Consider the following 23,998-nt stretch of genomic DNA (forward strand, 5'->3'; position numbering starts at 1 on the left):
AGGATCTTCTGGGACTAAGTCCAGCTTACCCTGGATCAGTTATTTTACAACCAAGTGAGATTAAAATAGAAAATTAATAAATACAAACCGATCCAGGATCTGTAGTATTTTATACTAATGGGATAGTAGTTATTTTCAGCTACACTTGAAGCCACCCTTCACCAATTTGACAAGAAAGAAAAGAATAACATATTGTTTTGAAAAATAAATTAACTGTAGTACATTGGACACATTGATTATGGTTATGTATTTAAAAATATTTGGAAAAAAGAACCACACTAATAAACTTAACAGTTGGCCAGACAAGTAACTTTATTGCATTTAAACAGATAGCATACCATTTTGTGTTAGTGTTAGCATTTTTTTTTCACTCAGACAAAATGTAGTGTTTTCATTCAATAAAATCAATCAATGAAATAATCTGCAAGATATGATGAATTCTGAAGTATTTCCTGAAATAAAATTTTTTTAAATGCACAATACTTTCAGTCATGTTGTCATGCACAACATTTAAGTGTTAGTTTCAAAGCCATAGGACAAGATAAACAAGGAGTTTACAAGCCACTGTATTAGTTTAAACAGCATGCATCGATTTCACAAAAACATCCAAGGCCAGAGAAGACGTGTAGGGCAGTGAGTTTACACTAGAGTACAAACCACAGATCCAAAAGTTCTACAGTGTAAACGCTCATTAAAACTGAGGATGAACAGCAAAAAAAAAAAAAAGAGAAAAAACTTGTTAGGAAAATTGCACGTCAGCAGCTGCAAATATTTGAACTCTGGCCCTTTGTCTGGCAAAGCCAATCTGCTATGGTAATATAGCAATGCAAACTAAGCTAAGAAAAGATCACAATTCTTATTCACTTTATATACAACAAATATAAACTTTAAATCTGACTCTGTTTGCATTTTCCTCTCATTAACGAAATAGTAGAGGGAATATAATGCCATTTTATATAAAACATCATGAGATTGGAAGAAAGAAAGAAAATTATGTACATTTGTTGCATTAAAAATAAGATGTAGAGGACAATAGAAAGATGCCAGTTTGTTGATCCAAATCAACATAAATCCTGTAACACACGGTGTAACATATAATCTTCGAAGCACTGCTTGTTTCTTTTTTTTTTAAAGAAAGCTTCAAACGAACAGAATATGCAGTCATGTTTAAATACTCAAAACTATATCCCCTCTTTATAAGTCTCAAAGCAATTCACGATCTCCCATATTGCAAGGGTCTGGTTCACTATTTACTCAGTTTGAGTGATGCAAGCTGTTGTCCCGTAAATCAAAATTCAGAGCAGTTTTCTGAGACAAAGAAAGGGGGGGGGGTGCAATTTTCTCAGTAGTCAAAGAGGACTGACTGCCTGTCTGTTATCAGTTCATCCGTGAAGACAGAGTTAAAGTTTATTTACGTCATGATTCATGTCACAGTAGGTTTGCTTAAAGCTTGTTGGCTGGAGGCACTGAGAAACAATAGACCGCATCTGCCATGCGGGCAAGCCCTGGCCTGACTCTAAAAAAAGAAGACAAAACAATAAATCTTGTTTACTGGATTATTGTGTTAAATTATAAGCTTCGTATACTCATGCTTTTGGGAAGTCTAGGCAATGGTGCATCCTTAACAAAACACACACACCTTACACAAGTAATCACTGAAGCTCAAGTGCTGTAGAGCAATTTCCCCACATTTGTCTTAAGCAACAGATAAATGAGCACTTCCGGTCATTTCTCTCTATCATTTCCCCCCCTTGGTCCCTTTATCTAACCATAAAATTTAAAAGGTGGCTTAAGGAAATATAAAAAAATAATTATATTAAAAAAAAAAAAAACTTTAACTGTAGTGTAGACAAAAATAAAAAACACAGCATAGCAAAGTGATATCAAGTTCTTATGCAGAAATCTCTCAGCTTGAAAATAAAGAAACCAAAGAAATCTTCACATCCACACAGAGAAGCCAAAGCGAGCCGCTCACTAGAACGGATGAAAACTGACATCTCCAGTACATGAAACCAAAAGTGCCGGTGGGATCCAGACGCTTAACACAATGAGCTTCTGATCGATTCTGAGCCACGCTGGCATAAAACAGTGTTAGGGGTAATAAGGCAATGTGTGAAATGTGACGGCACAAATCACTGGAAGCATTGCATTTATTAAAGCAACTTGAAAACTGCTTAACTAATTGCATTAGTTAAAAACATATGTAAAAATGTATAATACCAATCATCGGCTTAAAGGTAATGTATGACGCGTAGCACTAAACAAGTACACTGGCCTGACCGTGAAATGTGTTTCGTAACAAGAAAGAAAAACAAACCAACCATAAACTCTACTTGTGAGGAAGTCATAGCAAAAAAAAAAAACAAAAAAAAACACATGAATGTGTTTGTTCATTATAATACATCATTTTTCATTCATGTTTTAGCTTATATCAGTGTATGTTTCATGGGTTCATCACCCACGTGTTTCCAGACCATAATATAAAGCACCACACCCACATCCGTGTAAACTAAAGATGGTTCTCATCGATAAGTGCATCGTTCCATTCATATCTTCCTGTTTTAACTGTGAAATACAGATCACATCTGAACGGGCTGGAGCTACAATCCTGTAGCTGTCATAAAGCAGGTAAGATTAACCCAATGGTGAAACAATAGAAGACATGGATACAATTTAAAACTGTGTTCTAAAGGATTTTAGAGTGCTGTCATAAAGTTTGAAGCTGTCTTGCTTTCAGTTTTTGTCCGTAGTGCAGTAAAGCTTACTTCACAAAAAATAAAAAAGCACACTAAAAATCAGCTGAAACACAGGATATACCATTAGGAAATGCCCATCACAGGGTCACAGAACAGATACCAGGTCTCCAGGGTGTGCAATATATATGGAAGAAAGAGGTATGGAGAAATAATTTGATATAAATGTTTTGATATATAAATATACAGATTTAAATTTATGATACGTGGCCCAAAAGATAACGAGATACACATTTCTACGTGTTTGGTATGTATCATTAACCGCTGCTGTCAAAATGCAACTGAAATCATGTCGTGCTACATCAGAGGGAATATTTAGACCATACGGCTCAGCCTTGTGATACATGACACTGGTAACAGTAATGATCAAAAAAGTTTTACGTTAGACCCCCTGGCCTGGCTGATAGTAGTGAGAGAGAGAGAGATGACATCACGGTTTTGTGGATGACAGCAGGTTAGTGAACCAGGTTGCTGCTGATGACGACAGCTGTCGTTTCTCCCCTGCATGCTCCTCTCCATCCGGGAGAAGGAACTGAGTGGAAGCAACAGAAGTAGGGGATCCCAGTGAAGGCGCCAGGCTGCCCCTTTCTGCAGCATCTGTGGGAGAGTCCAAATGCCAGGAGCACTGGGGCTTGTAGCCCCCAGTGCAGGTAGCCTGTGGCTCTAAGAAGGGCTCAGGTGAAGCTAGACCCATGTCATCACTTGGGGCTCTAGGCTGCATCTGAGGCCGATACCCGCCTCCTCCATAGCTGACTGACTGATTAAGCTGGGGTTGGCGGCCCTCAGAGGAGCCCTGTGGATCCAGCTGGAGAACCAAAGAAGACCCTGAGGTCTGGATCCCTGTGTATGTCACGTCGGTATGCGCTGAATCCATGGAAGATACCGAAGAAGTAGACGAGTCTGGGAAACGCAGCCTTATGGGATGCTCATCTACAACCTGGTTATAGTAGCGTAATGACGTTGGCTCATCTGTGTCAACTGGCTCATCTCCTATCCCCTGTCCTTCATCATCCTCATCTTCCTCAGGAATGGCGACAAGCATTTCTTTACTGCAATCATACTCGGGCTTTTCTACAACACGGACCATACTGTGGGGAGATGGCTTCACATCCAACGGACCCTGAAAGACACACAGTCAGTCTCCCTAACACTAAAAAAATAATATATAAAAATAGGAAATGGGCATTTGCAAACACAAAGGAAACACAGGGAAGTTTATAAGGATCAAACTGGATTAAGCTGATACTGTACCTGTGCCCTGGGCCAATCACTGGGAAGCTTGGGCTCTGGTATATCTGGATAGAAAGCCTTCTTTACCCTGGTAGGAGCAGAATTTTAATTGTAACATTTGTAATTATCAAGAGCATAATCAAATTAAAAGAAATATTGCTCTGCACTGCTGCTTTGAATTATAAATAATCTATGGCGCAAGAATAGCAGCATAGCAGTCTCACCACTTTCTCTTCTTGTAGCAAGCAAAAGTGACAACGGCCAGTAATAAGGTTACAATCCCTAAAGAAGCCAAGATCTCCAAGATGAGCCAATCAGCTGTCAGGATAGGACAATGAGAGTATTAGAAATACTACACTTGAAGCAAAATTAAAAATTTTTTCTACAAATTACACTATCTATACATCATACATTAGAATCTTAGATAATGCTGATAGATTGATGGAATATTTATAACTGTTGTTAATTAATTGTAGCACACACACACACACACACACAATATTCACATACTGTAAGGCTCCAGTGTTACAGAAGCAGTGGTGCCCGTGTCCTCGCCTGCTGCAGTATAGGCCTTGACAGTAAATTTGTAGGTGCCCTTAGTGAGACCCTTTATTGTGTAGCTCATCGTTTCTGCATCAGACAGATTGGCTGTTCAAAGGGTGTAAAACAAAAAAGGAGAGGGGCACAGTAAGCAGAGAAAAGAAGAAAAATATTGTTTAACAGGATGCAAAATGCACATATTTTTATGAACTTTGCAATAACTGAATTATTCAGGGTCTTTGTCCTTTTAAAGCATTGCACTCTAACAGCTGTACAGTTGTAGGCCTATCATGAAATTTACCTAGTAGTGTGAGCTGGTAACCATTGCTGATGTAAATATTGTAGCCCAGGAGGAAGCCTCTTCTGTTCACCAGTGGAATTTCTCTCCAGGTAAGAAGAATATCAGAGTCCTGCTGACCGGCTGACAGAGTCAAAGAAGCAGAAGGGACTATGGAAGCCACAAAAGGTTGAAAAGGTTTGGAGGAACACAGCAGAAAGAGAAAAACTGTGAGCAATTAAAATGCAAATGTGACAATGTTTTTTTAAAGGATAAGATTTCAAAATGCAGCACTCTCCCTACCCAGCTCCTGCACGTATCCCTGCCAGCGCTGCAATAGTTCATTGGAATCTGAGGAACAGCTGTACAAGGAGAAGTTGTATCTGATTCCCGGCTGGAACTGGTCTGATTACAGAGAAGGAGATTTTGGTGTATTATACAACACAATTTAAAATTTGGTAGCACCCTTTAGTGGATACTTGAAGTAACACTTGAGGAGTGTTTTGAAAGCTGAAAATCTTGTAAATATCCTAAACCTCTTTGAGACATGCACTCTCTTGTGTTAATCTGAATGCTGCCACTTCATAGTGGAATGCATGCCCTGATCACTTCTCCAAAAAATTAAAGCCTAGTGCATCTTACGCAACCCTTTTCGGTCAGTTTGTGCAGTCACAAGATTGTAGCTGCATGGGTGTGTCTTGAGCACCTTGAGTGTCCCAGCTTATTAAAAGTTATCAGTGTTTTGGAGAATGTCAAAACAAAAAATGACAGACCTTTGCCATGAGATACCTGCTTTCAGTCACAGTACACTACAGGGATATAGTCAGAAAAAAATCAGAGCCCGCCAGTATTGGAGGATCAAACATTTGCTAGTGCTAATAGCCTAATAGCTGTGTCCGCTTGCTAACTGTGGTAATAGTGAACAGCCCGGCACAGCACCAGGCGATCAACCGCGAGCTACAGCCCTGCACTGTAAAAACACTGGCAGCTGTCAGTGCTACCCCTCAGCCTCCTAGTAGATGCACCTATGGTATAAATTTGAAAATTGTGAGTGATGTCATTCTTGAGTTATCGCATTCACAAGATTTTCAGAAAACCTGACCACTGACCTTGAGGTCAAGGTCACTGAGATTGGAACTTGTCCGGGGTTTTTAATAGATACACTTATAGTATCAATTTCAAAATCCTAAGTTGCCTCATCCTCAATTTATCATGTTCACAAAGTTGGGTGCCCAAGTTGCCCAATGCCTGCCCGCCCTGCAGGGTAACAACAATACCCCATTAACCTTCAGGGCTGAGGGGTAAGAAGGATATTTGAGTTGTAGTTGAAGTAATGTAATGTTTTAAATAATTCTGGCTCAGCTTTCTGCTTTAGTGACGTTGGTATATTTTGGGGGATTTTAATCAACTTGAAATTTTTACTTAAGTGAAAGCGCACAAGTTAAGTTTAACTTATTGTGCATTCTGTGTAACTTTAATCTATTGGGTTGATCTGACTTGTTAACTTAATGTTTGGGTTTTTTTTATTAATTAAATCATGTGTTACCAACTGACATAACATACTTAAGTTGTTCCAATAATTCTCTTTTTTTCAGTGTACCAGTGACAGGTCAGATTAACAGGCTAACAGTTGAACACATTTCGGCTTCAGACTGCAGCACAATCCAGTGCATGTGGCACAACAGCAGTAAATTTAATAAATAATCCTGGGCATGGAGACAAGATCGATCGGGAGGAAACAGCAAATCAGGTGAGCTGTTGTAACACACAGTTATATAATTGTCTGGTCCATTTACTAAAGTGTGTATGGATGAGTCCCAGTAATCGACAGGATATGGTTTAATTACTAAAATGACTCCCATAATGTAGTTAAGCATGGTCTGACCTAATATATTATTACATATCTCACAGACAACACATAATACTGTGAGTAATTCTGACTTGTTCTGTCAATGGTGTCAGTATGTTTGAATGAAGCCGTGGGAAGTGTTAGTATAAAAGTGACTCATGTCTGAACAATAGAATGCTGTCACTGCATCAGACTGATGAAGACAGCAGTATTATGCATTCCATGTCTGAAAATGGCTTAAAATACCACGTACATAACAGATAAAGAAATCTACTGAAAACAATTATCAGTTTTCACAGGCTGACAGGCCTTCCATACCTGACTCAATGGAGACATTAGTGGTTCCAGCAGGCACCTTAATCCACTCAACAGGGCAATCACGTGAGCATGAGGCATCAAGCCATTCTACCACATACCCACCGGTGGCACTTGCACTGCTTTCCCAGAACAGGGGGAAACCTTTATCTGTATAAACTATCCTGGTTACAGTAAGTGGTTCCACACCTAGAAAGAAGAAAACAAGCTTAGCAATGTAGAAGCTGACTGAAAGCAGACATTTAAACATCATAAAGTTAGAAGCTGCCAGCAATGTCACATTAAGTTAATGTGCTTTTGAAAAAAAATCTATAAGATAACCCCCCCCCCCCCCCCCCCCCCCACACACACACACACACACACACACACACACACACACACTCCCTCCTTTTCCACATACTTGTCAAATGGAGATGTACACTTGCAGGTGGAGAAGACCCCGCATCATTCTTTGCAGTGACAACTGCTATGATCTTGTCACTGCCGAAGGAAGCGATTTGTGTGAGGTTGACTGGTGCAGCCAAAGTACTCGGTGACAAGCTCACAGTCGGCGCAACTGTTTGATTTTCTTCAGGGCTCCAGAAAGAAACTTCATAATGTGTGAGTTTACCGTGGCTCTGTCTTCGTGTAAGAGGCTAAAGGAGATTAGAACAGAAACTATTTCAATCACCTTCTACTTATCGGTGTAAATCTTTACACTTTAGGTCAGACTGTGACTTGTATCAAAATGGTAAAGCATAGTAAAATGAGACAAGATAAAGAATGAAGACAGAAGATACTTTGCCTGATTGTGCATTGTGGCTGTAGTGAACATGATGAATCTGTACTCTCCACAGTAATAAATACATAAATTGTCTAAAACAGCTCAATTCAAAGATGGAAAAAAAACATTACCTTCCAAATAACCTTCCCAGTGTTGTCTCTGTTTATCCATATCCAAACATCCGGGGCCTCTGGAACTGAGAAAAGACAAAAGCATACCCACATTATATCACATTTCAGAGACTTCCAGTAGTAAGAATTATTCAAATTTCCTGTATGTAGTAACTTATTTACTTTATTAAAGATGAGTTCTTCAAAGCATCTCAAAAATTAATCACTTAAAAATTACTGACAGATGAAATAAAGAAATAACCATTTGCAGCTCTAATCCTGCCAGAATGAGAAATATCACAAATAAACCCTTTACCATAGATTTTGGTTGTGAAGTATAACGGATTGCTCCAGTTTCCCCACTTCCAGAAATTCTGCTGGGCACCGCAGCTGACTTTAACACTGTAACGCTCATCAGGATGCAAGTCCGACAGAAACACAGACCGCAGACCCACACCAGAGAAAACACGCTAGAAACAAACATTACATTTTATAAACACAAATGAGAGAATATCCCACATGAGCTTGCATTTGTTGAAGATAAAGTGGTAGGAAGTAGTGCCAAAAGAATCCCAGTGGTAATGTCTGACACATTGTATCTCCACAACATACACAAGCACAGACTACTCACCTCTGTTAGTTCATTGTCCCCACTGTTGGTAATCTGTACCTTGCAGACAAGCGCCAACGAAGAATAGCTGTCATACTCCCACTGCCACGACACAGTGGCATTCCAGGCATCAACAATAGCGTCCAGCTTAACTGGTGCCACTGGGCACACTGAGGAGTTAAGAGTGATTCAACAACATCAGAAAAGCAAAAATATTTTATATATAATTGATTTCTGCATCTCTGTTTTACCAGCACAATATGTGCAGTGATGATGAGAAGCTAAGATTGAGCCACCAACCTCTGTGACTGAGTTCAGCAGAGTCAGTGAGGCTGTACTGACCAAGAGGATTCACAGCTACCAGTGTCCAGTTACCCTCCCACTTGTCTACACTGCAGGTTTTCTCTTTCTGTCCCTGCTGTAGCCAAGTACAGTTCCTACAAACAAAACACAATAAGGACAAAAAGTAGATTTGTTATACCTGTGGCAATTAAAACAACTGTATTCACATTTTTTAAACAAAATAACCACTTCAAATATTCATTCTAACCTAGAAAAAAAAAGGCACAGGATGAAACATATTCTGGCCAGCCGTCAAACTATTCCTGTAAAAGGCTTGGAAGTGAGCCAATCTGCTATCAAATGGACACAGAGAGGCAAGTGGTCTATTTGCCTAAGTGTTTTGTATTTCTTGTCTTCTTCTCTCCACTGGTTGATTTTTTTTTTTTTTTTTTATATACAAACAAGGATTTTTAGAGAAAGGCAGAGGAACTATCATAAATAATTCAGTGACCTTACCTCAAATACAAACTGTGCTCTGACCTGCTGATGAGGAAAATCACAGTCTTGGACTCAAGTCCAGGACCTGTACACCTCCAGGACACTGGGGCGTGCAGGTCGGATCACAGCCGACCACTCTCACCCTGGGCACAGACTTTTTGACCCTCTCCCCTCAGGCAGGAGGCTACGGTCCATACGGACCAGAACCTCCCGCCATAAGAACAGTTTCTTCCCCTCTGCTGTTGGACTCATGAACAATAACCCTAAGATTGTTACCACCACCCTCCACAAACGCTGATGACCCTATGTCTATGCACCTGTCTGACTGCACTGATGTACATATTAGTGGAATATAGTCTACATTCTTTTATCTTTTAATTAGTCTCTGCACTGTATATTTTGTAATTTTGTAATATTGTGCTATAGTTATAGCTCTAATATCTCTGTATATTTGCAATTTGTATACTTGTATATTGTCTTATAGTTTTTATACTTATTTGTTTTTTTTCTGTACGCACGAAGTACCGCAGCAATTTCCTAAGGCTGTGAACCTGTTCACCCATATGGCAATAAAAACCTTCTGATCTGATCTGATCTGAAAAGTTGAAAAAGCTTCCACACCTAACCTTTTAGATCTATCTTCTGATTTCTTTCTGGCTTGTGTCCATGGCATTTTTCCCTGGCAGTAAACTGGCATGGGTCTGGCAGGGTACTTTAAAGAGCTTCATCACAGCTCTTCATCAAAAAAAGTCCTGCCTGTAAGTATCCAGGTTACACTAGTCAATGAGCAGCACACTTGCTCTTTTTATAATCCATCTGTTGAATTCTTGCCTGAAAAGAGAGATTTAAGGTATTGCAACTGGACTGTTTTCCCTCTGTGACCAAGTGGACAAACAGCAAATCACTATTTCAAGACTGGTGCAGCTTTTCTGCCACAAGGAATAATGCATGGTGGCAAGTCCCAGTCACACGATTGAGTGTCCAAAAACAAAAAGCTGCACAAAAAATGTGGAGAACTGTGAAAAAAGATCCACAGTGCAGTGCTTTTTTTTTTTTTTCTCTGGTTGGCTGAATACATAAGTATGCATAAATGCATTGTTTTCCATGTGAATTTCAGAACTGGGGGGGCTCCCCCGCCTCCCTCTGAACGGCTCTGAGTGTTTGGGAGGCAGGAGACAGCGGCAGGAGTCAGAAACTCTTGAATGAGGTAAAACGGTCTGTCAGGATCATTGCCAAGAACAGAGCCGGACTGAGGCATAGGTGACATATGTGGCTGTCCCCTGACCACCAGGGGGCCCTCAAACTCACAGACATTTGTAATGAAACTTCTTTTTAATATGCTAGTACACTGGTAACATTTATCTGTGCACTGGTAACATTTATCTGTGCACTGGTAACATTTATCGTAACATTTATCTGTGCACTGGTAACATTTATCTGTGCACTGGTGACAATTTCTGTGCACTGGTAACATTTATCTGTGCACTGGTGACAATTTCTGTGCACTGGTAACATTTATCTGTGCACTGGTAACATTTATCTGTGCACTGGTAACATTTATCTGTGCACTGGTAACATTTATCTGTGCACTGGTGACATTTATCTGTGCACAGGTGACATTTATCTGTGCACTGGTAACATTTATCTGTGCACTGGTGACATTTATATGTGCACTGGTAACATTTATCTGTGCACTGGTAACATTTATCTGTGCACTGGTGACATTTATATGTGCACTGGTAACATTTATCTGTGCACTGGTAACATTTATCTGTGCACTGGTAACATTTATCTGTGCACTGGTAACATTTATCTGTGCACTGGTGACATTTATCTGTGCACTGGTGACATTTATATGTGCACTGGTAACATTTATCTGTGCACTGGTAACATTTATCTGTGCACTGGTAACATTTATCTGTGCACTGGTGACAATTTCTGTGCATTGGTAACATTTATCTGTGCACTGGTAACATTTATCTGCGCATTGGTAGCATTTATCTGTGCATTGGTAACTATGCACTGGTAACAATTATCTATGCATTGGTAACATCTATATGTGCTCAAGCCAGTTTGCCCACGTCCTATGATTATAAAACATATACATATGTAAATTATACATGCAATAATATAGGTGTACACAACACTATTTTTCCAAGAAACATTTGAAAAAGAAGAAAGTAAAAGATCAAATAGCATTTTTTTTATGCTTTGCTTAGAGTATTTATGGATCTGTCAGGTTTCCGATATGTGTCCCCCCCAATAGGAAACGCATTCCTACGGCCCTGGGTAGGAAATAGTCTGCTGAAGATACATTCACACTACTAGAAATGTTCTGTGTGGTTTAGGTGAAGGAGTTCCCTGAAAAGAGTTTACAGGAAGCTCAGTAAACATGACACCCACTCAGTAGAACTGAATCCACTAGAATAGTGTCTGTGAGCACAGGTGAAAACAACTATAGAGAACGATTAAAAAAAAAAAAAAGATGGTGGCACTCAAGTGAAGGACAAGCCAAGAAACTGGATTTATGGTCTGTCCAAACTGCATGTAGGATGTGAAGATAGTGCTGGAAGCCTTTGGAACCCTCATATTCAAAACAGAAAGTAAATATTAATCTAGGAATGTTTTGATTAAAGGCAGTGCTGTCCTGTACTTTCCATGTATTTTAGAATGTGTTCAAGTCTTCTGTGAAACAGTGATTGTACAGTTCTACTATCCTTTCAATAAAGTCAAAGAGATTTATGCTGTTTGTAAGTGGGACTGTGTACCTCTTGTTCAAAAAGTAGCGAGTTCCTCGTTTGCCATAGAAGTGAGTCTCTCGTCCTTCATTTAACTGGCACACAGCTGATCTTAAGTCATGTGTCTCACATTTAAAATCAGTGGGTAGTGGTGGATCTGGGGATGAGGACAAGTAAAAAACTCAATCATATTTTTAGAGAAGTAAATATTAAAAGATATAAATATCTGCTCAATATTTGATTAACAGAAAAAGACCAGCTAATTCACGGGTTTCAGTAAAGAAAATCTTCCTCATTTGCCCATTACAGTAACCCAGAATAAATATGAAAACCTTTCACAAACATTTATCAATGTTGATTATCTTACATCCAACAAACACAGATGCTCCAGTCAGCTTTTCCTTGTTTTTTGAGTAACAAACGAGATTGTTTCCTGCTGGGCGAGATGCCTCCTGGTCAAATACTGTAGTGGAATAGGTTCGTCTACTCAGTCGTGTCACATTCATGACTATCCTCTCATAGTACATCTCATCAAAGACCATCCCCTCTTCCATAATGCAACAGAACGTAGTGTTGGCCCCAACAGGTACAATCCTGTCCTGGGGGTACATCTGAAAATCCTTATTGCTGGGGAGATCCTTTCCTAAAAAAAATTAAACGAATCGAGAGAGAATGAAAAATGAGGAAGGAGGGTAGTAAAGTATAAACAGACATCGATATGCAAAAAGAAAATTTTTTTTAGGAAGAAAGCAATTTATAGTGAAAGATGCTTTAATGAGTGCACGTCAATAGGAGACTAACTAGGGTACTTGGGTTTTTACTAATTACTGATGGTCTATGATATACATTTGTCCCTCTGACCTTGAAGTGTCTCAGTGTAGCTCCATTCACTTGTAGACTGCCCATCTCTTGAGCGGATTTGGACTGACAGTGAGGTACACTCCAGAGGTTCAACTGAGGTCCACGTCCACTGGTGCAGACCACTCTCCTCATTTACTGTTGGAGACACTGTCTCCTACAGAAAAATACACAGAAAACACAGTGAGGGACTGAAATATGGAAGGTATCTAATTGTGACAATCATAGTTTAAGCTGAAAAAGAAACGAACCACTTATTGTACACATAACCTGTGTGAAATCAAACAAACCACTACAGGAACATGTGAAGCATAGGAGAAAACACTTAATTTTTCAAGAAAATGAACTATATGAATGCCAAAGATATGAAGATGTTACCAGTACAGTATTTTTAAAGTGAAAAAGTCCTACATTCATAATTTACTGCAGCTGCTTAGAAATCCCATGAAGATAGGGGTAATGTAACCAACAAAAAGAAAATCCTGAACAAGGCGATCAAAAAGGAAATGCTCTTACATAGAGGACAGTTTCATTGAATTCAGTTCTTAGAATGATGAGGTCAAAGGTCGTGGCTGTTCCTCCCAACCAGGATATGGAGAGTTCCTGCGTGTCCCTGTTAGGAAACAGTCTCAACTGCTGGGGTATTGTAAGGACTGGAAAAGATTAAAAAATAAATAAATCACACCAGGGTTTAGTGATTACAGTAAACACAGTTTAACTCTAAATAGCCCCTTGTTCAGCCTGCTAGAATTAAAGAAACTTAGAGGCATTCAGCAGAGCAGAATAATTGATTAATCAGAATTGTAGTTTCAGTTCTTACCAGTTTTTGCATGAATGAGCATAGTTGAAAAGCCGAGGACAAGGCACAGGAGCCAGACAAAGCTACTGTTAAGCTTTGAGGTGGGACTGACACTTAAGCGAGCCATGATTATTTACTGGCCGAGTCGCTGCCTGCAGATCCTGAAGCGACGGTCCTCTTCACTTCAGCAATACCGCGTTAAAACATCCTGAGAAGCAAAACGTAGACAGAGGAAGCCCTGTGTAAAAACCCAGAAGGACAGAGTTAGAAAAAAAAAAAAGGTAAATATACAAGAGAGATTTGTTAAAACATACATATTACAAAAAGAAAATAGCACCTAGGCTGTGAAAATAATTTTGTTTAATGACTGGGAGTTACTCAGGGACACTGTGAAGCTGTCTCAGGGTTCTAGCCAGCAGTTGATCGCCCGGCACTGTGCCGGGCTGAAGTAGTGTCGCGCCAGGCTGAGAATTTTACTGGTTTGCTATTGGAACTGTTCTCTGTCACCTGTACCAATTAGCAAGCGAGCCCAGCTATTATCACTAGCAAGTGGTCATCTAAAAGCCAGGGGGAGGGACACCCACCACCCCACCCCGAGCCCCGGTCGTCGTACCACCATGCTGTGAATTTTTTCTGGCTAGAACCCTGTCCTGTGCCTGGCTTAGAGTCATGTAAACATAATGTTTTTATTCATGAAAATATTCTGGCACACAGTGTTTTTATGAAATGTGCTTTAGGTTTGTTTCTGTCACTGCTGGGTTCACTAGGGGAACAATCTGTTGAATTTATTTCAATTTTTGCAACACCTCACTGCAAGCTGCAATTCTTGGGTGAATTCTTGCCAAAGCCAGAAGCATTGGTGCCAGGAAACTTAAAAAAAAAAAAAAAAGCCTTCACTCTGGCAGCTGCTCTCAGACACATCAGAGAATGCTGCCACTGGTATTCAGGTTCACTTGTCCTCCTATTTAAAATGTCTAGTCAACTGGACTTTTGAACAATCAGACAGATACAGAAAAGCTGAATACAAAGACAGCTGTGGGGCCACCATCATAGGTCCTTTTGGCTGCTCCTTTATTTCCCAAAGGAAAGCCACACCAGATGGATCGGCATATTTGACTTGGCACAGATTTTATGTCTGACGCCCTTCCTGATGCAGCACTCCCACTTATCTGGGCTTGGGACCAGGACTACGAGTATACTAGTTTTTGACCCTTGAGGTTGGATTTGTGTCTCCTCCCAGTTTCGAAATGAAGATCTTTTGCACATATGTTATCCACAGCAACAACATAGCTGTGGGGGCCGGCATGATGAAATCATGCATGTTATGCAGCCAGAACGTTTTATGTATTTAACAGATGGCTCTACATATAATCTTGCATTATTTGACCTTACAGACTCAAGCAACACTACCAGTTAGTCCTATCAAGGCTTTGAGATGAGCCTTCTGGATATGACTGAGCCACTGAGGGACAATGTGCACTTATACGAAGTGACTTGTTAATCAAAGAGTAGACCCACCCTAACACATACCCTGCTTTATCCTCCTTTTGACTCTTAATGAGTAGTATATTTTACTAAATGATCATCATGTTGTAATAAATAAGACTTGAAACTAGGGATTTTGACTATAAAATCATTAGGGAAGTATTTACTGAGATCATAGATAAACTAAGCCAATGGGTAATTCTTCCATAGATTGCTATACAATCAAACCTCTTTTTGTAACCAGAGGGGCAACCAATAGAAACAACGCAGGTTAAAGGCACTTCGGTATTTCCTTCACTTTTCAGATCTTCAAGCTACAGCAAACTTTTACATATAGTCTATAACTCCCAGACTAACTACTCCTTTCAGGATTGAGGTATACATAGGTAAAAGCACATTTAAATGAAAGTAATGTAGGCTAAACTACTGCAGCACAAAAGAAAGTGTTACTACAGAACTGAACAGACACACTTGCACTTCAAGGCCACTGGCAGCAATGTAGATACAGCTGAAGATAAGTTGTACAGCTATGCAAAGCTAAGTGTTCCAGGGAAATATTAACCCACCGGCATTTCTTTTCACTAAATGGAAGGTCAGAGTGTATTCAATTCTAATGTCAACACACCTCCTCCCACAGGTACCGCTAGCCAAAAATCTCTACCAGCTCAGCCTGCTCACTGACTGTTTGGCTGTCCTCTAAAACCACAAAGAACGTTCACAGCAGTTACTGCAGTATTTTTTTTTTTTAAGATAGTAATATATTAAATCTCAGCCTGAACCCCTGACATCCCACCTACTCAGAGGATTTCTCTGTTGCCAACTTAGCAGCTTTGTTAATAGATTTGGCAAGCATTAGCCCCCACTGAAAAATGAACAGCACTGCTTCATCAGCTCAGTTCCCCATCGCACTCTACAAATCTCAGAGCACGCACAGGTTCGGAGTAAGACACGTTCTGCTGCTTCTAAATTTGTCTTTGAGTGATGATTTCAATTTGCAAATGGAACTAAAATCAGAGCACAGACCTTTTCTGATTTTTTCAGCCAATGACATGAGTCTTTCCACCCACTGGCCAAAGCTTCAAATACTTACTGTTGATCGCTATCAAATAAACACGCACAAAAAATGGTATTTTAGATACATCCAGACTCATGACTTATACATTACACGACTGTTATCCTCACTAAAGTCAGCATGCCTTAATGCAGAAAATAAGGGGTCTTGACCCCAATGAACCTGTGTGTGCATGTTTTTTTTACCCATATAATTTTCTGCTGTTGCGTTTAACCGTCAGTGACATTCTGCAGCGCAGTTCATCAGGTTTCCTTTGAGACAGGTTAAGGCAGGACTCAAACGGCTCACTAGCTTGACAAAAATAAGCCTCTCGTTAAGAGTCACACCTACTGCAGCAACGTTGCATAACGTCGTGGCCCACTACAAACTTCATAAATCAAACCAGACATTTTTTTGTTTTCATAACTTATTTGTGTAAGAGGCAGATTTAACAGCTAACAAAAAGATTATTTCCAGACAGCTATTTATCCTGACAGTGGTAATAAATTACAATGAATGAATAAACGACCTTGCATTTGTTTTTTATGAATATGGTTCCTTCCTTAAAGCAGTGGGCAAAACAGTTCGCAACCCACAGCAGCACCACACATGCAACAAAAAAACAAACAAAAAAAAAAACCCCAAACTCATTTCTGATAAGAAATTATTCCAAGATACACTCCAAGACAAGATAATGTGGGCACTCAGGTTAATTATCTGATAAGACTGAATTTAGTTTCATTGCTTTTTCATTTTCAGATTCTGATGAAATACAGGGGGAAAAATAAGAGAACAGATAAGCTTTGCAGGAAACCGAGTGCAAACATGTAAACACAGCTTGTTAATTGCTGCCAAGGCAGTCACTGACCCAGAAAATAATCTGCAGAGTACAGCAACAACCGGTGGTCTTTAAACATCAGATTTTTTTCCTTCTGACTCTTAAAGTGGTTACAGATATGCTTCTGTTTGTTTATTATAAGAGCTGCTATTTAGACATGATAAATCTGAGTTATCCATCCAGCCAGCTATTTCTGTATGCACAGTAACTGAATTTTTCTTTCTAGGCAGCCACTGTTTCTGCAGCCAAAAAGCACACTAAACCCATCAGTATTGTGATTTCTTTAATTTGACCTAAAAAAGAAAGAGAAACTGAACATGTTAGTGCTTTGATAACCCAAATATATGCCACTGACTCTTTCTAGAGTTGGCTGTAGTAGTTTAAAAGTCTTCTGTTGAGCTCCTGCTATAAAAATGGCATCTTCACATGAAATTTGGCCGAACATAAATACAGCTGCGTGGAGTCATTGCTTCATACACTTGTGCCTACACCAAAATAGTTTCATTCTGAGCCTTGTGGCTTCCCACATGAAAGGAGCATCTTCTTAAAGATGATTTTTTTTTTTTATTTTAGCACCAGGGTGAAATGTTTTACAAGCTCCAATATAACCTACAAGCCTTTGAGCCTTGGGGTAAAAAAAAAAAAAAAAATAAGGAAAAAAAAAAAAAACATGCTGCAGTGATGGGAAGTCGGGGGGATAGCTCTACTTTCTGGGAAATCTCATCAAGGAACGGATAGCTGCAAATGCACATCAGCACACAAATCAATACTTCTCGGCTGAGCTCTGGTTCTTGTCCTTGCAGCGGTAATAAATGGGACCACAAACAACAAAAACCACAAGGATATTGCTGTTACTTAAAAACCAAGCCTAAACCTCATCTGTATGCCTGCAGTAGTCCTATTTTAGGAAACAACAGGCTCAAAGACAACACCATGACTTTGAGCTTGCCACCTCTTTCCACACTGCAGTTGCCCACTGACTATATGTGCAGCTGTGTAAAGAAGCTCTGTGGAGCAAGCCCTGAAAAATGTCCAGGTATACTCCCACGCAAAATACACTGCAAGACTGACTGGCACCATTATTTCTCCGAATCCAAAATCACTCAAAATGTTAATTCATTTGTTTCTATTTTTTTGTTGTCGTTGTTGTTCATCTAATTATCAAAACATTAGTTAACACTGGATCGAGCTCAGGCAACATTTTACATCTGCAGTCTCCGGTACTTCAGGGATCTCCAGTTTCCAGTACTTTAGGGATTGCTCCATATACACAGTTACTGGTATCTGTGTATGTATGGCTATCACATGTCTCCAAAGCCCATCTGGTAATTTCAAAGAGTTGTCTAACAAGCTGTAGGCAGCAAGTGTTCCATGATTATAGTAAAAGAGAAATATTTGTTTAAAACTTGCTGATTTATAGTAACTGATACTATTAACTCTTCCAACTCTGGTCTCAGACTAAAAGATATCCTTAAGTATGAAGAAAAAGTTAGGTGATTGTTATTCATGCTACAAACAAGTCCAAAACAAAAGACCAAGACAAAACTACTCAAAACATTACTAAAATCTTTCCATACCAATATAAATAAATGCCCGATTATGAATTAAACTTTGAGCTTACGTGTATAAGCATTTTGCCCCGGCCAGGCAGAAATACTTTGTGGTTAAAGAATTTCTGCATTAGTCCATTTTTATATAGGGTCAACAAAGCACCTTACTGCTACAGACTGGAAACACCAATGATGCCCTATCATTTGCTATTTTTTCACTCAAAAGTATTGGTAGTACTGATACAAACATATATACAATATCAATCTTTGTGAGTGTTCCCGGCCTACACTCAACGAAGCTATCATTACTCTTTATGTTGAAGCTTTATATCAACGTTGAAGCTAATTGTCTAGTTTGCCACCTCTATCCATACCAGAGTTTACAGCTGTGTAAAGTAAGGCTGCAACGATTAGTCGACATTGTAGACAATAATCAACAGTAAAAATAGTCGATGACGAATTTAACTGTTAATAGTCGTTTTTTATTACTGATGTTTTTTTGTTTTTTTTAAACGGAATGAGACATCTTCCTGTCCGTTTATCTCTGGCGAGCTTCACACATGTGCAATAGCATTCAGCGGCATGTTTAGACATGCGACTACTGGTCTATGGGTGAAACAGCATGGCGTGCTAAACGATCCAAGGTTGTGACTGAAATATCTGCATTTTGCAGCTTGCTACAGGATGTTCTGAACTATTTTTCTGCTGCTAACGTGCCAACTTTGTTTTACAGGGAAGAAAAAGAACTCATATATATATATATATATATATATATATTTTTTTTTTTTTTTATGGTTGGAAAAATGGACCGTTAAATTTATATCAGCAGCAAACTGTTCCATCTTACGTATCCATCTTACGTGTGTTTACTGCCACATTTTAAATAACCTTATGCTAAATGTAAAATCTGATAGCTAAATAAATGCCATTTCATAATTATGTGATTCATAATCCGATTAGTCGACTGCTCATTTCAATAGTCAATGACCAATCGACTATCAAAACAGTCATTAGTTGCAGCCCTCAACATTTAGGTGAAAGCCATGGAAAATGGTTTACTTCCACACACCATGCAGGACTGGCTGTGATGTGGGCGTTTCTCTAACCATTTCTCCACATCCAAGTTTAATCAAAATAATCAGCTGTGCCTACATCAAACTGGTAAAACAACAGTCGATTTTCACACCCATTTCCAGTATTTCAAGGGTTTCAAAAGTCAAACAATACACACAGTTACTGGCATATGTGTGTGCTTGTTTACTCTGACTGCTTGTTTGTAGCTGTGCTGGTTAGGGCCCCCTTCCTTTGCGTGGGGCAGTTACTTTTTTTTAATATGAAACAAAGTAATAATCACATGGTTAAGGCTACAAGTTTCCACACTACAACAATATTTTCCAACAGTTGATAAGAAATGTATTTCAGTAAAAAAAAAAAAAAAAAAAAGACTTATTAACCCATTTACTGTGACTGTTTACAGTCTATAAAAGATATCCTAAAGCTGAAAGAACATATAAAGGGAATGTTGTCTCCAACAGAACTGAGACCAAGACAAAAATAAAAATGAATCGGAGCCAAAGCCAAAATTACAGCAAACCACCACTGCTTCAAGCTAAAAAGAAACTACTCAAGCAAAACATTACAAAAGCCTCAGAAAAATATCATACCTACCTAAATAGATGTTACTGTGCTTAATAAACATTGTATATGCTCCCATGTTTGGTCAATAAATATTTTGCCCCAGGCAGTGGTAGATATTGTATATCTGTATGCTCACATGTACAATACAGATATAAAAAAAATAAATAAAAGCAATCAAAACCTCTGATAAGATTTCCTCAGCCAAATCCAGGGAAAATGTTGTCTGTCTGTTCTCAGCCTACGCTCAGCAAAGCTGTCATTGCTCTGTCATACAGTGACCACTGTGACCAAAGAAGTAAGCACTCAGTGCTCTATCTAAGTGAGGTGACATTTTGAAACACGAGCTAAAGCTGCAGCTACTTGGGCCCGACCTTTGAATGGGAAGAGAGGAAGACCGGATGCTAGTTAGAGAATAAGTGAAAAACAGGGAAAGTTACCAAATGAGTGTGTGCGGGTGAAATGTTGGTGCACTGACCTCAGTGGAAAAAAGACATTGAGTCCTCTGTGTGTGTGTGTGTGTGTGTGTGTGTGTGTGTGTGTGTGTGTGTGTGTGTGTGTGTGTAGCCTTTGGATGTGAACCAAAAGGCATTTCCTTCCTTCCTTCCCTGTAATTCTTTCTAGATGCAAATGCTAATCTAAAAAGCAACAGGAAGTGAGGACAATTCACTTAATATACATTTAATTTGCTTTTATGTTTGCATCCTAGCTTCTGGCTGAAAGGCAAATAAATACACACTGGCTACAGTTAAAATTAAGCCAGCCAAAAAAGAGAAGTGCACAAACTAACTGTAGTCTAACAGGTTTTGGTAAAAAAAACAACCAAGTGCCACTTGCAAAGTAAACATACCAAAAGGGCGCCTATTGTCCTCCCAGGTAGGAGTAGGTGCTGCATATTTATCCAGATTGTTATGGTGCCTGACTCTCATGTTGAGTCACAGACTACTAGAAAGACAATATGTTGCAAGAAGGTACCTATTTTTATTAAATTACTCAAGATGTAGTCCAAAATAACCTTGTAAGATGATACAGTGGATACATTACTTATCATTGAAATGATGACGAAGTGAAAAACAACAGGCTGCCAGCTTTCTGTTAGGTTTGTACAAACGGCTATAAATAAATTAAATGAAACAGAGGATCACTTGCCTCCCCTGACATGTGCAGACACTGTAAGGAAGAAGAAGATACTTTAGAAGAAATGACTGCTGATTTACCAGCATATTGACCGTCTCCTTTTAATTCACTGTCTGTATTTTTTATTTTTAGGTTAACACACTGAAATGGTCCAAAATGGTATGAACTGTTGCCTGTAAAAATAAGCATGGACCTGTTATAATTATTCTAATTATATTATATTTTTTTTATCGGGCAGTCAGTGTGTTGCAGTATGGATCTGCTGCTTGGGTGTTTGCTACCTTACTCTTGCCTCTCTCTTGGTTTTAAAACAGGTCCATGCTTATTTTTACATTAAGCTCAAATTTAAAAAAAAAAAAAAAAAAAAAAAAAAGGTTTTGCTCAAATATGCGCACACAGGTTAATAGTCGTTTCCCTGTCTGTAAACATACAGCATCTTTTCACAGACTGGGTGGGTATCATACTATATTATGCCCTACTAAATAGCTGCTTAATATTACAGGCAACAGTTCAAACCATTTTGGACCATTTCAACGTGCTAACCTAAAAATCAAAAATACAGACAGTGAATCAACATCACCGTAATAATAATAATAATAAATTATTATAATAATAATAATAATTTACTATTATTATTTATTATTATTATTATATCGGTAAAGTGTAATAAAAATTGATCTGACTTTCTTCAGTCTGTGAACCATAATGACAAAATACACCTTACCATCCCGTACAGCTCATTTTGTGGGTCCTAGCTACACAACAACAAAACCAAAAGTTGTAAACATCCTTTATTCCTTTTAAAATAATTATGAGTGCTGGTGCTTTTCCTGAAGAAAGTGGCTAGCTCAGTTCAACAGACCACCTAAACTGCACCATCACAGGACGGACAGTTTGCATCATTAGCATTAGCAAGTGGACAGCATGAGGAATACCGTTAGACCAAACGCATCTAAAAAAAAAAAAAACACACTGTAATTATATGTAAGTAATGGTAAATAAATGTAAACTGTTAAGTCATTTTCCCCTGACTTCTTATCAATAGTTTTAGTGTAGAGATTAGTGGATAAAGTAAGTCGTCAGTTATTTTAAAGTCACTTAGCAGCCCGCCACCCACTACACACACGTAGCAGACAGGCCACTGATATTTGGAAAACACTGCTAGCTGGTGTAGCTGCCTTAAACGAAGTATCGGTAGCTGAATATCTTTTTTTAACAACACAAATAACACCGAAATTACCTCTGATTCGACGAGAACGGATTTTCACCGGTTCCTCGGCTGTTTATTCTGTTAATCCCGGTCCTGAATGACGTGACAAATAATTTAAGAACTACGGTATCTGCGCGATCCTGTACCCGTCCCTGCCGTGTTGTTGGACCGTGCCCAGTGACTCCAGAGTGGGTTGGGATTACTGGAATACAGGGAACCAGGAGTGGGACAGACGTCTGCGCTAACCAATGGGCTTCATGCAACCTGCTGCTTACTCACGGAGAGGGCGTTGTCGTGCGGCGCCGTAAAAACGTGATGAAGCTGAGATCCATTACAATGACTTCACGGACAGTGGAAAAACAAAATAAATAAAATAATATCAGCCTTGATTATTTAAAACGAACACAACACGACTTTGGGCGACATATGAAAATGAATGAAAAATCTGTATATTTAACAATAATGTGTGTCTCTGTGTTTTTGCTAAACAGCACCCTCTTGTGTTCAAATGAGATGACATACTTGTGTATTATTTAGGGGTACAAATCTTGTATTGTTAATTTGTATTTTTTGTAAAGTTTTATTTTGTTATTTATTTTTAAAAAAGCCCTTCTATTTATTTGCTGACAAATTTCAGTCATTTGCAATAATAGGTAAACTGCTGTATTAGCTCATCTTTCCACTCATATGTTTGTCCTCTATGCTTTACTTATCCATTTGATTAGACCAGAGCTTAGTCCAAATAGACTGATTGGACATGGTGCAGACAAAGGAGACCTTTAGACCTGTGAGGTCAAATAACTTACACTGCATGTCAAGACAAACCCAAGGCATGACGTCAAGGAACTCTCTGTAGACCATAGAGCTCCTAAAAGCACAAGGGACTGAGAAAGGATGAGAATCCCTACAGGCATGTTCATGTTAGAATTGTGTTATCAGCATGCTTCTCAGCAGCAGAGACTGGTTAGAAATGCGGGAAGGAGTAATCTAGCAAAAGACTGACCAGATCAATACCCCAGATGTTTAACTGACTTGATGCTGTACTCTGATTATTAAAAAGGTTGTTTTTTTTTTCATTTTTGTAAGTTCTTCCCCATCTCCTGTTTCTACAGCTTCTGTTTGGGTGAGGAATCACTGGCACTTACAATTCATTTGCAGCTTAGTTTCGATCTCCTTCCATCAGATAGGAAACCCACAAATGTTCTTATTTGGAAAATTGCCATAGCCTTTAAAATTCACAAGTATTCAGCCTCTCCTTCCCTTTGTCTGATTTCACGAGTAGTTTCAGGTGTGCCAGTGGGTTGGGCATGGTATCATCCAATCATCTTCCATATACCTGTTCTCAACGGCATCATGACACTAAACTGTAGGCCCTACTACTGTAACTGGTAAGTCTAGTTCCAGCCATTTCGATTTTTGCTACATGTTTACACTTCTTTCTCTCCTCCTTCCTGTTCAACCTTTTGGCCT

At 39.1% G+C, this 23,998-nt stretch overlaps 1 protein-coding gene across 1 annotated transcript; it reads right to left on the minus strand.

The window, feature by feature from the left end:
- Nucleotides 1–287: 287 nt before the first annotated feature.
- lifra (LIF receptor subunit alpha a) lies at nucleotides 288–22,779 on the minus strand. The gene is made up of 18 exons (XM_030737484.1): nucleotides 22,559–22,779; nucleotides 13,644–13,860; nucleotides 13,340–13,476; nucleotides 12,827–12,980; nucleotides 12,333–12,608; nucleotides 11,996–12,122; nucleotides 8,748–8,884; nucleotides 8,469–8,617; nucleotides 8,154–8,307; nucleotides 7,859–7,923; nucleotides 7,365–7,599; nucleotides 6,968–7,153; nucleotides 5,104–5,205; nucleotides 4,825–4,971; nucleotides 4,494–4,631; nucleotides 4,208–4,301; nucleotides 4,005–4,071; nucleotides 288–3,873 (listed from the first exon to the last, which is right to left on the minus strand). Exons 2-18 carry the CDS (start codon nucleotides 13,747–13,749, stop codon nucleotides 3,184–3,186), a joined length of 2,964 nt encoding a protein of 987 aa, XP_030593344.1. The 5' UTR covers nucleotides 13,750–13,860; nucleotides 22,559–22,779; the 3' UTR covers nucleotides 288–3,183.
- Between the last annotated feature and the right edge of the window lie 1,219 nt (nucleotides 22,780–23,998).

The sequence above is a fragment of the Archocentrus centrarchus genome, chromosome 9, assembly GCF_007364275.1.
Source record: "Archocentrus centrarchus isolate MPI-CPG fArcCen1 chromosome 9, fArcCen1, whole genome shotgun sequence".
Classification (NCBI taxonomy): domain Eukaryota; kingdom Metazoa; phylum Chordata; class Actinopteri; order Cichliformes; family Cichlidae; genus Archocentrus; species Archocentrus centrarchus.